Below are 15,963 nucleotides of genomic sequence, written 5' to 3'. Positions count from 1 at the left end.
CCTGTGCAGTAAAGTATCTGCCTGCATGTATTCTATCTGTTCTTGACCTCTACTAGCCTGCTTGCACTCCTCTGACCTCAGAGCTTTTGCAGTGAATACGGAGATGTGATCTTCAAGGCACTACATCTCCGGTGGCTTACCGGATGAACTACTATACCCATCAGTTACGACGCACTCGCGTGTGTGATATCTCATTTACGTGTATCATGTGTGTGTGCGAGTGTGTATGACTCATCTTTTTCATCCTAATCCCACTCGTATATTAACCCACATGCACTGAGGTATGGTACCGCAATTGTTGCGGTGAATTACCTCATCCCATCGTAATTCATGAAATAGTAGTAGTTGTTCTTGTTCCTGTACATTGTTCCTGTAACTTGTTTCAGAGGCGCAAAGCGGGTAAGAGGAGCTACGACAGATAGAGGGCTCAACAAGAACATGTAAAAATTGTACGATCAGAGATTTTACTTAATTAATATGAGCATTGTCGTAATTTCACGCGTATAAGCCGCACCGCAGACCCGTTTTTAGGAACGTTCTGAAAATTTTCGGGCAGATAAGCCGCGGGCAATACGACACAACTGATTTGTGCGACAAAGCACACCATAGAGAAGGCCATAAACCCTGTGGTCCATATTCGGGTGTCGGCATGGTGTACAACTAATGTTCTACCAATGTCGGATTGTACCCTTGTTGCCTGTTTTTCGTGGATCGACTGGTCAGTGGCCTTCCAGAAGACACGAATCACTGTCATCACTGTCACCACTTTCGTTGAGGCTGTTTGGGGATGACACGAGGAAAGTAAGTCTACTTGAATGTGGACGCGCCCCTGTTACGCATTGTTTGTGCACTGGCAGGGTGTTGTTGTTCCAAGCCCACTGTCGGCCCTTTCGTTAAAACCGGCGTATGGGGAAAATACCAGGGCAAGATAGTCACGAGATAAGCCGCACCGGTGAATAAGCCGCAGAGCGCCCGAGAGAAGAATAAATCGCTCATAAGCCGCGGCTAATACGCGTGAAATTACGGTATATAAACGAGACGCTCACTACTGAGTTCTGGGCTGATGTCCGAATGATCTTTATCAAAATTCTCAATCTTTCTCAAAAGTTCTTCAGTACCTCTACCTGTTTACGAATTATTCAGCCGAGGGACCTTCGTGAAACACAGGGTATAGGATTCACATTTCGCAGGCCTTTTTCAGCATTCGTAGAATACTCTATAGCGATTCCGAGCTTTCTGCACTTGTGTTTCCTACAATTTCCTCGTCTGACAGGCAAACACATGGTTGTCCCATGATGCGCAACGGAACGACAGTCACTCTAGTATCCGGGAAGTCGCCTACATGTTACCCCGCCTTTTGAAACCTTGTTTAGCCGAGTGAACCTAGAAGACGGTGTAACGTCATAGGCTTTAGCACTTCCTCACGTTCCAGGCTCAGAACGAATACAGGGACAGTTGAGACCGCACTCTCACTCACTCTGGGCTGCGCGTTGTTATGCAATACGGTAAAGAATATGATCGACGTGACTCCCGCACTGGTACTGCTCATCGTTACCGGAACATCTCAATGTGCATCCACTGTCGAGGAATCCCTGACCAACGTAACATAAATTCCGAACGGCACAGTAGATGAATCTGTTCCTTTTCCCCTGGTTTCAAAGTAGCATAATCTTTCGTTCCCGAAGGAGAAATTTGTACACTTTGGTGTTCCTTTAATGACGACGTCACGTTGTTTACGGAGACGCTCTTCTCAATTCTACGGAGACGCTCTTCTCACCGTGCTGTAGAAAACGCACACCACAGTGGCTTTATTTTAAAAGTGTGATCCGATTTTAGTTGTTTTATCCACTGCATGTTGGGAATGCCTGCAGGTTCGTAACACAGGGGTGACACAAACCCGCCATTGTTGTAAGTATCCTCAAGCGGGTGCCCTTGACAAGACTGACATCTTGCCCTGGTCGCACGAAATAGAAAACGTCATTTTGAGGTCATGTGACTTTGTTTATATGTCGTTCTGCCGCCTACCGACATACCTCCGTCGTCATAAAGCCAAGGGATGAACATATATTGCCAGCGTAAACTACGCGGTACATCTTCCGTAACTAGCTCATTTCTCGTTAGGTTAAGTACATCGCACGGGCTCAGTGAGTCTTAATGCGCGGTCGTCATTACATCTTTGTCAACAGTACGAGGCCAAAACTGTACGTTTTACTGCGAGACTATCGGATATAAATAATTACCGTGATCGGAAGACATCCAAAACGTCGTGCAGAAACAGCAACCGCATTGTTTACAAACGGTTTGGTCGCCTATAACGGGCGCCGCTATGTTTAAGGTCACATGTGCCTTGACGTTTTCTCTGACGTGCGGCCAGCACCTGTTCAGGATGCATTGTGTTCGCCCAGCACGCTTTCGTCTACAGAGCAATGCACTGAGTGCCTCCCCTGTGGTTCGTAACATGATTGCTTCTGCGTTAACTAGGCTTATTGTTGCCTCGCCGATTCAATGTTTCAATGTGCACTACCTCCCTGGCGGACACTGGGAAGTATTGAGGAATGTATCGCGACACTGAGAGAACTCATCTCAACGGGTAAGCAATGTTGCACGACCCACGAACTTATACAAAGTGCTAGCTTTTATTTTCGAGCATACCAAGCTCGTGCTAAATAGTTGAAACGGTGATGAATCTTCCAGCTAACGTGTGCGTTAAATTCTTCAAAGACGCACTTTTGCTTTGGGCCATTAGGACGGCCGAGTGATTGCACGGACATGTTCGCCACTGGCAAGTATACCGCAGTGGTATCTACGACATCTTCCCTGACAAGAACTCACGAATAACTTTCTGAGCTTACAGTGATATGAAAACAGAAGGGTCGGCCCAGGACGCATACTACCCCCCTGTCACCCACTCCTTCTTGCTGTCATAGGCCGCTCATAGCCGCAGTTGCTTCGCGGCGCTAACAGGCAATTAAAAAAGAAAGAAAAAGAACACAAGGCGGAGGATGGAGGGTACCTCTCTGTTAGAGCGTCGTATGTATCCCAAAACGCTAACCAGCTTACAGCTATATAATTGTTTTACCAAAGTCTGTTAATTTTAGTGGCCCAAATTTAAAGCTTCAGCAGTGATGGTAATAGTATCCATCACGGCGGCTTCTGAATTTAGCAGCTCTAGAAAATGTTCTTCTTACAATTATTTCCTTACCCTCATTTCTCTCTCTATCTCTGTTTACACTAGCCTCTCCCCGTGCGGCTTGTACATGACTTACAGGGAAGCTAACGAGGTCCTTCACAATCTCAGAGGAGTACTGGTTACGTATACTTTAAGACAAGGACATTGTCATGATCGCCTGCCATCTCACTCCAAAAATAGGGCAACATACCGTGGTCTGACTCCCCCGAAGTGTTTGGCGAAAAATGTATGTGTGTGTGTGGGGGGGGGGGGGGGGACTCTGTTTATAGAGGTCATTGTACAAGTGATCTGGAGTCTTGGGCTTGCGGTTGTTTGAACCATTAACTCAGGCTGACTTCGGCCGACGGTGGGATTGTTTAAGGGAAAAGCACGTTGTACCTGTGTGCATCATACATATATCTTCCCGAGGTGTGTAACGGGAAACGTATCTTCGCGCACAATGTCTTCCTCCCCCGAGGAACGTAATAAGAAGCCTGTAGACGCTAAGGCGCCACAAATGGAACAAGTGTCAAAAAGAAAGAGGGAGAAAGAAATGAAAAGACCTCTGGGAGCGTAGTGGGGTTAAGAGGGTAGTTGGCAAGGTGTGGCCGCGAAGTGAGGACGGCTGAGGCCGTGGTGCCAACTCCGGGCTTTGTGTGTGAGGACTCTGCGATGCAATGGACTGAGTGAGAACATCGCACGGGGGCCGTGTGCTGTGGACTTTACATACATCAAGGAACCACCAGCGCAAGAATGTCGTGAACCGTCCTCGTCGACTGTTCCACTGGACGCACCCAGCACCCGACTTCGCAAGAGTCCGACAGATATGTACCATACCAGTACTGTTGCACTGATGTCGTTTTTCTTTTAGTTTTTGTTGCGTTGCTCAGTAAAATGTTGCAAATGTCAACACTTCGTTAGCCTCCTCATTTCCTTCTTGCAGAGGTCCAAATTACATGCGCGATGTGGCGTGATTGCCCGGGGAACTTAAACTAAGAGCGGACTCAACTGTCCCTACTAGGCCATCCCCTCGGAGTTGGTGACGAACCCGACCACATTCGTGACAGACATTTCAAATGGGCTTCGGCAGGCATCATCGCCAGCGTGGCAGCCACGGGAGTGGTCACGTGTTCACGAGAACCAATATGAATGGCCGATGCTATCGCTCCTCTGACGTCGCGCGCCGAAGCTTCTTCTAGGGTTTGTGTTTTGCGAACAATGACACGTAGGAATATCTTCCCCTCTATACTCTTACGTGCAGCGCAATGCATGAAGGATACAACTGAACCAAGGAATTAAATTCTCACAACCTTTTATTGGCAAGAGGCACTCCCTTTATTAGGAATGACATAATTGTTGAAGAGAAAAGAAACCAGATACACTGAAAGAAGGAAGTCACTGAACAGGTTAACCAGCTGTAGGACTCGAACCGACGCCTTCTGGATTGCCGGTCCATTGTTCCTAGGCACTTGAGGCTTGTGTGTTGTCCCTTCTTCTGTGTTCCAGCCTCAGAAATTCAATTTCCCCCGGAAAACCAGATACACCATAGACGATCCGTCAGCTGAGGATGCCAACTTCGTTCATTCCCAAAACCGAAAGAAGAAACAGAACGGGCGCCTCTCATAAGAGCTACCTCGTCGTCATATACTTCCAACAATTGTTTCCTTCTTGCGGCCTTCCGAATTTTACGCGTAATTACCTGTAGTACTAACGTACAGCAACGACCTGGGGCCCGATCTTCAACTTGTCGTTATTCCATAACGGGCTTTAAATGCATCACTTCTGCCCGTTGCCCCATTGCCCATACTACCAACCTTCCCGAACCGCGTACTCTCCCTTAACGAGCTGAACTCTCAACCCCCTCTCTCTCCCAAAATTGCTTGGTCCCTGGCCACATGCAGCCCACCAACTCTCTGTCCTCAAAGCTCTCTTCATCTATCAGGATGCCATAGGACTTTGATCCTGACTGTGAAGGGGCACATTTTCTTCATTCCCGGCAACACCACCAGCAATGGCATAGAGTATCGTCCCCTTGCGATGAAACTCACCATCCATCATCTCACAATAAAGTTGTCATTGTTGCTGTCGGCCCGTGATTCGCCAAGAGCTCTTGCGCAAGCCTACCACAGCGACCTTGTAGCGCACGAACTTCAAATATAAGGATAACGATATATGTGTGAAAGTTGAAGATTGAGGCCGTGGAGTTTACAACGAGACCACTGACTCCAGATATTCGGCCACGCCGCATTGGCGGCTCCGTTTGAGACGCGTGCTTTCCTGTTGCTGTCAGAGTTAAGGGCGAAACGCATTGGACGTTTTCTCAGCGTCAAAACGTCGGGCGTACGTCATGGCCTTGCACACGCGGCCAAGAAACGCAAGCGAGGCGACCACCCAAAACACATGGGACGCGTACGGAGCGAGTGACGCGGTTGCTATATTCGTCGACCACAAATGTCTGTTAGAACGTGCAGATGCTCTTCTTTCCTGTGGTTCCTGCGTTCCTTCATTTCAGATACCATTAAAATGTTCACGTAAATTTAGTGTGATGGATAATGCCCCCAAAATTTATGCGAGCTGCTCATACGCCACCTTGTCTGCCGCACGACGGCCACGGTTCTGTCTACTTCTCGGAAAGCGCGCCCAGACGCGAGCGAATATCTGTAGTCGACAGATTCCGACGTACGCCCTCCGCGCGCGTTGAAAAACTGGTTTTTACGAGGTCACACGCACGCCGAGCGCGCGCGCGTCCTGAAAACGTTGGAAAAACGCTCCATGCGTTTAGCCCTTAAAAGGAAGAACGCCAATGTACACGTGATTTCAAACAACTTCCTCGTCTGACAGGCAGACACATTGTTCTCCCACGATTCGCAGCGGAACCATACTCACTCTAATATCCGGGAAGCCACCCACACAGGTTACACCGCCTTTTAAAAACCTTTCGTAGCCGAGCGAACCTAGAACACGGTGTGGCATCCTCGACCTTAACACTTCCTCTCAAACTAGACTCTGAACGAATACAGGCACAGTTAAAAGCGCACTTTCACTGACTGTGGGCTACGTGTTGCTATTCAATACAGCCAAGAAAATGCTGGGCGTGACTCCCGCGCTGATACTGTTCGTCGTTGCCGGAACATCTCGATGTGCACCAACCTACAACGAAGCCCTGATCGACTTTGAACGGGAACTGAAGGGGAGGCCCCTGGGTAAGGTATCGTGAAATGCAAACAGATTTCCCTGCGTGCAGTTATGAGTATAGATTGGTACGAGGCAGAGTGCATGGCATGTATGCTTGTGGTCAATAGACAACAAGTTGCTTCTAGCAGCCTTGTGCTCCGAGGTTTTTAAATCTGAAGGGGCAGTTGTTAATTCGTCGGTCTATTGAAGGATTGCTATATACTGCACATTGCAAAAGCTCGTATTATCCATTAGGCCGCCCGAGAGACTGCGGCGACCTCTACCTGTCTGGGCAAAACCACAGCGGTGTCTACAACATTTACCCTTACGAAGATTCATCAGCAGCCGTCCCAGCATACTGCGATATGGAGTCAGACGGTGGAGGATGGACTGTGAGTTGTTGAAATTGGTCATGTACACGAGAGAGAAAGAGAGAGGAAAGGAATGCGTCGTTTTACTCTTTCTCATAACAGAAAGTATACCATCCATACAACGAAAACAATGATAACACACACCGTAAGGTGCGCGTTGATTTTAAGTGATGATTAAGTGAACACTGTTTCTCAACGTCGGAACATCTGTTTTCTGAAATTTTTTGCCCACGTGTCAGTGCCGTATGTGCACGTAATGTTGCAAAACGACAGTGGTTCACATTGATGGGACTAATTAAAAAATAAACGTTCATGAACCACGTATCTGCTGATTGCCGATACGCACTACGTAAGGGGCAGACCCCGTATGGTTATCGATACACCTCGAGTCCCATTCGCGATACATTCTTTTCCGTGATGGTCCGAACCTGTATATTTCAATGCAGCCATCCCGCACGTCACTGTTTTGCGGTGTTAACACGGGATACACCTCCGCATGTCGGTGTATAGACCTCTACCCGAGGAATGTCATCATGAAGGTAAACGGACTGAATCCGAAACAGATCGGAAGTGGAGGGTTGGGTTTCACGAATGGGCACTTGTTCGCTGCCTCCTATTGAAAGTAAAGTAGGACCGCGTCCCTTTCAGGGACCATCGTAATCCCCTCAGTACCGTGGCTTTCGGGCGCGACCTTGTTCGCTCAGTTTTGAGCGTAGTTCAACTCTACCGAATTGGTGGCGCTGTCGAACACGATGACATCATTTGTTTACAAACAGGGAGGGGTCTATCGGTTCCGCTCCGAGTAGTGTGCGTAAGCTGTGTCGCGAAAGTGTCTGAGCAATTAGTGACATATCACGAAAATGCGACCGTCATTGGCCGGGTTCGAACCCGTATTCCGGTCTCCGGATCACAAGGCGGGCACGTTACCAGGGCTAGTGGTTTCCCATTTTGACACCAGGCATGTGTAGGTGACACTGCAGTGTAACTAACCACTGTTAATTTTTTTAGACCTGCTCAGGTGTAATTATGGAGTAACTATAGGACGTATTCCCTTGGATGCACCCCTATTAGCAGACCGCGGATTTATACGCACTAAAAAGCCACTAAATATGCATGCAATCATGCAGCAAAAAACAGCGAAACATGCATAAACATGCAGCTAAAGTGGCAAAGCAAGCATTAAACATGCAGCAAATGCGGCAAAAAGTGCAGAAATATGCAATATGCGCAAGATTTATTTTCATGCGTGTTGTAGAGAACTTCAGGGTACAGTCTAGATTTGCAACATCAACAGTGACTATAAGGTCGTATGTTACACCACGATCACCTACTTGTAGTTCTGGTGACAATAGACCACGATATACTGCTCCACATCTGGTCGCGCCAGTGCGACCTACGTTTCCATTTTTGTCTTTCTATTTCTATTCTATTCTATTCTATACTGTTCCAAGATTTCGTGGCTGAAACTTTGGCACCTCTCTGTAAGCATAAGCTTGTATGTTGAAAAGCTCCTCTCAACAACATTGCTTTGGTGACCAAGGAGATAAATGCTGGGATTCTCTTGTACCTAATCCCCTGGGGATTCACCTTCCAATATGAAATGGAATCGTTTTCTGACGAAGGGGTCGGGCTATTGACAAGCAAGGCGAAGCGTGGGACCAGCCTATTGTACCAGATGACCAGATGCGCGAATTCCCCAAAAATAAAGAAAAAAGGGGGTTAAGTTCCACTGAGCTGAAAATCTGGACACGACGGGGAAGTGTGCTGGATACGGCTTGGCGAGGAAGAAAAGTATTTTGAGTACTGAGTAGCAAATACTGAAAAAAAGTATTTTAAATTCTTTAAAAATACTTGTCGCAAAAAGTATTGAGCAGACTACCAAAATACAAGAAAAAAGTAGAGAAAATACTGTATTTGGAGTACGTACTCAAGATACGTACACGTCTGAGTCGACTCCAATGCTGGTTTCGCATGCGTCTGTAGCGAACGCAGCCTTCCGCGCGTCTTCACATGCCCGGCGTCCGAGAAGGTCGCTGCAGCGCGACGCGCCCCGCTGAACGACACATTTATGCACAAACATGAAGTATTCTTACAAACATGCACTAACGTCCGAAACATGCATTTTCATGCATTTTAAATGCATTCATATGGCCTGAAAACATGCAAATATATTGCGTTCGAAGCTCTGCATGCCCCGGAAAGAAACATGCAAAACATGCAAATCCGTGGTCTGCCAATTAGGAACCCTCCCCCCTCCCCTCCCCCCCAAAAGGAAAAAAACATTGCATGTGGGATGTTAATTGAGTGTCAAAGTAACAGATGTTTGTATAGTAAGGGTGTAAGCATCTAACGCACTCAGACATTTTTGATAGGTATTCACAAGTTTACAGCAAAGGCAGCCCATAGTGGGCTAGTAGACGTCCAGTACTTTGACGTACCTGTCCAGACGTGTACAGTATTGATATCTTTATTACAAATTAGCTACAAGATGCCGGACAAACATATTTTGTTGATGTCTGTTGCGATCTTTAATAGATATCTAAAGTTCTCAAAATCGCACGCCGAAAATGGTGGCGTTGTTATTGCCGGTGTAATGCCTATACAAGATTCTGACAGCGTATTGGTTACCTACATACACTCCAAAGGTAGTCAAGTTACAGTTACAATTACGTAATATCAAAAGTAATCCTGTGAGTAATTAATCACCGAGAACGGAATTACAGTACTTGTGCAATCAGCTGCACTGTTAGGACACCAGCATTATAGGACTCCCTTTTGGAAGGGTGTACTCTTATTTGAGAGTGTACCTAAAAAGGAGTCAGTGAGAACACTGCTGAATTATGTTCTGAAGCTGTTAAAATTTTACAGTAAACAACCTTTCGGGATGATATCAGGGTATTGATGTACACCTAAAGTGTAGTGTTAGGTTAGCACTGAACTACACCGAAAAAAGTATAACGCTGTTTAACATTGTGGGATAGCTGAGCTGTTCTTGGGCACGACCCTATAGGACATCGGTGGCCGATCGACGATTTGCCCTTCTGTAGGCGTTAGGACGACACATAGCGTTCCACAGTGGATTCTAAATGCAAAGCGGGCCCGACGGGAGGTTATCATTATCACACAGCGGACGTCTCCACACCGTTTCCATTATATTTATTTTTTATGCTTTCCTTCACTTCGTCTGTTATACATGATTGGAACCTCAGTATATGAACCTTGCTCAGCCTTGGGAACCTTGGAACAATGTCTTCCGAACTCAAGAGGGCTCACCCATTTTCGTGCAAAGGCTTTCACGTAAATGTTTTTTTTTTTCTTCAGGTCTTTCAGAAGCGAGGACAGTTTGGAAATCCCGTATACTACTTTCACAGAAAATGGGATGAATACGCCTGTGGTTTCGGAAACCCTGCTAAGGAGTACTGGTTAGGTAAGTGTCACAAAGTGGATATTTGAAACACGGGAGCAAGACGGGGTAGTTGGTGCTGGTTCATAATAATCGTGTTGCAGACGAGAGAAGTTAGGATAAGGGCTAGGAACGAACATAATCAGAAAAGGGCTGCGAGTATGCAGTATCCTTGTTCTGATTCCGTTTATTTCTAACCGTTGTCCGTGTGTTTCGTTTTCCATACGATTGTTATGAATGTGTGAACACTGAAAGAGTATGGGATTTAAATTTTTGGCAGGTAACAACGTCCTTCACGCCCTGACCTCAAGCAAAGCAATGAGGCTACGAATCCAACTCAAGAACCACACGGGTGAAACACTCACAGCCGACTATTCAGTTTTCAAAGTTTCTGATGAAAAAGAACACTTCAAGATTAGAGTGAGCGGATACACAGGGGAAGAAGGTAATTTTGACTTTTCAAACACCAGTCAATTCCCTTAAATGTTTGCGTTACATTATTCCCAAAAGCTATGCTTCGTTACTTTCATTGATCCTTCTTATGGTGCCAAGATTTCGAGGACTAATGCTAGTCGTCGTAACTTTCAGGGTCAGATTCTTTCGGTAGCATAGATGAGGCCAAGTTCAGCACAGAGGACCAAGACCACGACAATTACTCGGACAACTGCGCCGTTCTGTATAAAGGAGGCTGGTGGTACACTAACTGCCACCATTCAAACCTTAATGGTCTCAACCTCAACGGCGAACATGCCTCGTATGCGGACGGTATAGAATGGTCATACAGGAAACACCCCATTCTCTTCTACCACTATTCTTATCCACAAGTTGAAATGAAAATGAGAGACGTGAACTTTAACAAATGAGCAGCTGACGGTAGGATGCAGTGGAAGAAGTCTTGTATCCCACATGTGCCCCCGTAAACGTCACTCTCTTACATTATTTCGAAAAGGTGGAGGTTGTTTAGACGAAAAAAAAAATGACATCCTTCTAACGTGGTAGACAAGTGAATAAGGTGTAAAAAAAAGATGTAACTCGATGTAACTCGTATGAGAAGATTGGTAAGTTGGCGTTTCTTAATGAGGCTGTCATGTGTGACACTGTGTCTTCATTTCTCTCCTACATTTCAGTTCAATGAATCACGTCTACTTTTTTTTCGGCAGTGTCGGTTATGTGTTCTTAACGTGCTGATGATATTCATTGCGCGTGGCGTGATTTGATTTTGTGCGAGTTTGTCTGATTTGTTTTTTGCTATGTACTGCCCCCCCCCCCCCGCACACTTCTACGGGGGTGTACCCTGTCACCCACTCTTAATAATAAAACTTTTGAAATCCACGCTAAGAAATCCACCATTCAAAATCCAACCCTTTGAAATTCACGCTGTCAAAATAAATCACAATGGGTCTTCGTAGTCCAGTGTTAAGCATGGTTTTACGTGAGAAAATCAGTGTTTTAAGAAGGTTTAAGAAGCTCACACTCCAGAATAACGAGTCTTTATGCAGTTCTGTGTCGTATTTAGCATGTATCTCTCAATTATTCATTAATTTAATTAAGTTACAGGCGTAAATAACTAAGCTTATGAATACTAGGAAAATAACGCTTCAGCGGTTCGGCTACCATTGGGGACGAGGCTATTTGAGAAAATGGAGTGTCGACGGAGCCGTATGGTGTTGCGGGATGTGCTGCATAAAAAGGATAATCACGACAAGCTATAATAAAGCATATGTTTCTTCTGCCGATTTCGTCAGGTATTTTTCAGACGTGTAACGACTTGGTGTGCTAACACGCACGTGTAACTGATGAAGGAATTCATGGATGAAGTGACATTGATGCAGTCGTAGCTGTTTTGGACAGGAAATCGGGTTGTGGCAAGGAGCTGAAAAGCGGTTTCGATTTCTGCCCTCAACTCGTGCGATCAGCGCAAAACTCTAGCTATTATGTAGTGGTTTTCCCATGTGTATGACGTCAAACGCCCGCGACGTTTATTGGTGGAAAGCCCACATTGGAAGTTCGGTTGGTTTCCGCAACTTCCGTATTGCTGGGTGCTTTTTCAATATGGACGTGGAAGCACAGCGGAGTCAACAAGTCAGCTTTTCAGCTACCTTTCAGCAGCTGAGAGGGACTTACTACGTGCAGCAGTGTTTCGAGGCCTTGCTTTTGAAATGGTGAGCCGCGAATCGACTTCAGCATGAAGAGGAAGTTCCAACGACAGACTGTTAGATCAGCATCTATCATGATGGAGCACATGAACAGTTTGTGTGAATATCGTGTTTGACGGCGCCATGTAAAGGGGCCGGAGTGTGGGACATGCATAGTAATGCCGAATGAAGTCGAGTGCTTATGCTGCAAGGAGCTGCCCTTAAAGTAGCATATTTAGAACTTCGAACCTAGCGCTCATATTCATAAGTAAGAAGCGTGTTTCATGCACAATCATGCTGGTTGGTTTCAATACAGAAAAAAATATTCTGAACTTTTCGTTATTGTTCGTCACTTATTCAGACAGAGTGCAGCTGAATTAATACTCGGCGTCCTACTAGCTTTAGCTTTGTTCAAAGCTTGCGTGTCTCATACAGGAAATAGATATACTACATACCAACAGTTTGTGAGATGGGTGTTGCACAAACTTGAAAAAACAAAACAAAAAACCAACAACAACAAGAGAATCGTTATACCAGTCTGCGCGGTGAACAGGATACGCAAAGCCTTTCACAGGCCCCTACAGAGGGTGCCCTTGCATTTTCAGCTGTAGACACATGTCGGTAATGATGTAACTATAATAATGACCCCCCTCCCCTCGAACTTTTTTCAGCACCCCTCCATGCTTGGGATTCTGGATAAACCACTGTGCTCATCCCTGGCACAAAGCACCATCTCATCAGCCTGCTCCGCCTGGTAAGAATTACATTGGGCTCTCAATTCCACCGCCGACACAAATCCAATCCTGTTCTGACGCAACCTTTTGTCCACCCATTTAGTCAGTATGTCGTAAGTGTTGTTCGAATTCTGTCTGATAGCACCCAAATAGTATTGTTTAAGTATCTCAAGTATTTTAATGTAGACGGGTAGAAATACCACAAGACACACCACACCTCCTCAGAATAATCAGATATAAACAACACGCGTACGCTTGGTAGGGACACAATACTCGCCACGCTAGATGTGACATCACTGTATACTAATATCCTACACAACCACGGAATCACGGCCCTCTGCCAATACCCTTTCTACAACAAACACCAAAAAAGATACGGAAACCATCCTCACTCTAATGGACTTGGTCTTTAAACTAAAGTACTTCGAGTTCAATAGGGAATACTACCTGCAAGTACACGGTACAATTATGGACACACCAGTTGCACCCACGTACGCAAATATCTTCATGGGGTTCCTAGAGAACAAACTTCTTAGTGCCCACTATTAAAACCCACTATGTACCTTCGATACATGGATGATATACTTATAATATGGGAACACGGGGAACATGAATTTGAAAAATTTGTAGATCTACTGAGCACCGCGCATAGCACTATATCCCAACACTCAACTCACTCAGTCAACTTTCTCGACATCACTAGACAACGGCAACCTCACCACAACCCTGTTCAAAAAGACAACTGAGAAACAACAATACCTTAACTTTCTAAAGCCACCACCCGCGTCACTGTAAGGCTGGAATTCCTAATGGGCGGAGTGTAAGACTGTGCAGAATTTGTTCAGCCGACACAGATAATGGCGAGAAGCTTGAACTCTGCAGCACACTTGCCCAAAGGGACTATCCAGACTCCCTCCTAACCGAATTTCGTCGCAAGGCACTCACACTTGATCGAAACAAGGCTGTGAGTAGTATGGGATCAGCTCAAGAAGCCGGCAAGTCACATCTTCGCCTGGACGCCATTAATTAGCAATTAGAGCTAATTGGGACCCCCCACATTAATCAGGACCCTCCAGAGAGCCATCACACTAATTGGGGATCATCTAAGACACGTCCAGATGAAGATGTGAGTTGCCGGCTACTTGAGCTGATAAAAATAAAAAAAATAGGTAGAAAATAAAATGAAAAGCTAGAAATAGAGTGGAGAGAAACAATTTATTCGAAAATCAACGATGCCGCGGCGAAGAAACGGCTCCGGGGTGACCAGTGCTTGTTGACGTCGGGTAGTTGCAGAGATCGACGACAGGTGGCCACTTAGTTGCAAGGCATCACACCAGATGGCGCCACCATCATAGCTCTAGAGGAGAGAGACAGAGAACAAGATACTAGCGGCAGGTAAAAATGACAGCACTGCTAAACAAGTCTAGGCATGCGAGAGAAAAGGTCTAACCGCTACTGCTAAACAGAAAACAGTACACATCGGGGGAAAAAGGCTTACGGGGGGGACGATCGCTTAGGCCTAACCACAACACTACGCAGCTAACACAAGGCGGGAACCACACATCGCTAAACATGCGAGAAAAGGCTTAACACGAGCGCGGTCACCGCTAAACACGGCAAACATACGAGAAAAGGAGCGCGCTTGGGCATAACCTCAACACTACGCAGCTAACAGGCGGGAACCACACATCGCTAAACATGCGTCAACAGGCTTGGACACCGCAAAACAAGTCTAGGCATGCGAGAGAAAAGGTCTAACCGCTACTGCTAAACAGAAAACAGTACACATCGGGGGAAAAAGGCTTACGGGGACGATCGCTTAGGCCTAACCACAACACTACGCAGCTAACACAAGGCGGGAAACCACATCGCTAAACATGCGTCAACAGGCTTGGACACCGCAAAACAAGTCTAAACATGCGAGAAAAGGCTTAGCACGAGCGCGGTCACCGCTAAACACGGCAAACATACGAGAAAAGGAGCGCGTCAAATCACTCACCTTTTCCCCCGCGGCAACTTCCAGGCAGAAACTGAGCGAGCGCGGAGAACACACACGTCTGCTCTCTACGAGAGGCAGCCAGAAACTGATCGAGCGCGCGGAGCGCACGTCCGTCTTCCGCGACGGTCCGAGAGAAACTGAGAGAGGCGACGCGCAGCGGCAGCTATGGATGCGCGCGCGCCCTCTGCTCCACCCGTCCGCGCATGCGCGCGCGCTGCTAGCTCCCTCTGCGCCGGCCGCGGGTGTTTTCGGTTTCGGCTCTCTGCTGCGCGCGCGCTCCTAGCGGCGACGGGTGGCTTTTCAGTTCCGGTTTTACTCTCGTTTCTTTGCGCGCGCGTTTATCTCTATAAAGGCAGCGCGCACCGCGCTCGCGTCATCACTACGTGAAGATGTTCAGCTACCACTCTTTACAAAATTGTTCCCGCACCCACGCTTCTTGGGAAGAAGTGGAGAAGGAATGTTTCAACGGCGAAAGTCCCCGCAACGAGCTCGTCATCACTGCTTTTCGCTACGTGATAGACATGGTAGGCTTTGGCAATATAGGAGAGATCTCGCCGGGGCCGCTGCAGGAGATGGTGCGTCGAATTTACGCCCGTTACAAGAACGTCTGCATAACGGTTCCGGACGGAACCCTGGGACTAATGAGCGAATTTGTGAGCTTGTCCAACGCAGAATTCAACTACATCGCTGCAGACATCGTGGACCTTCTCGCTCGTGCCATCGCTCATATTAAGCACGCTCTATGGAAGCAGCGACATTTGCAAGCAGTCTACATCGCCAACTTTGTCACTGATTTATTGAAATACCGCTTGGTTATTGACATGCAACGCATTAAACAGTCCGAATAACTTTGACGAGACTCTGTGTGTTCTTTCACTGAAACATCTTTATTGAATACATACAAAGGACTTGGTCGATAGATGCCTGCACCCTCCCTGACTTGCCTCAAGAGAAAGGATATGGGGTATCTTCATCGCA

General features: G+C 46.7%; 1 protein-coding gene and 1 long non-coding RNA gene across 2 annotated transcripts; one reads left to right on the top strand and one right to left on the bottom strand.

Moving 5' to 3' along the window:
• Nucleotides 1-6,193: 6,193 nt before the first annotated feature.
• LOC135378892 (techylectin-5A-like) lies at nucleotides 6,194-11,439 on the top strand. The gene is made up of 5 exons (XM_064612054.1): nucleotides 6,194-6,372; nucleotides 6,599-6,735; nucleotides 10,036-10,141; nucleotides 10,398-10,562; nucleotides 10,706-11,439. The coding sequence occupies exons 1-5, from the start codon at nucleotides 6,255-6,257 to the stop codon at nucleotides 10,978-10,980; spliced, it is 801 nt and encodes a 266-aa protein (XP_064468124.1). The 5' UTR covers nucleotides 6,194-6,254; the 3' UTR covers nucleotides 10,981-11,439.
• Nucleotides 11,440-14,182: 2,743 nt separating this feature from the next.
• Nucleotides 14,183-15,073, bottom strand: LOC135374451 (uncharacterized). Its single transcript, XR_010416905.1, has 2 exons — nucleotides 14,986-15,073; nucleotides 14,183-14,343 (listed from the first exon to the last, which is right to left on the bottom strand). It is a non-coding gene; the product is annotated as an uncharacterized LOC135374451 (long non-coding RNA).
• Nucleotides 15,074-15,963: the final 890 nt, after the last annotated feature.

The sequence above is a fragment of the Ornithodoros turicata genome, chromosome 1 (assembly GCF_037126465.1).
Source record: "Ornithodoros turicata isolate Travis chromosome 1, ASM3712646v1, whole genome shotgun sequence".
In the NCBI taxonomy this organism is placed as follows: domain Eukaryota; kingdom Metazoa; phylum Arthropoda; class Arachnida; order Ixodida; family Argasidae; genus Ornithodoros; species Ornithodoros turicata.
Note: the sequence above shows the minus strand (reverse complement) of the source record. Positions and strands in the feature narration are given on the sequence as shown.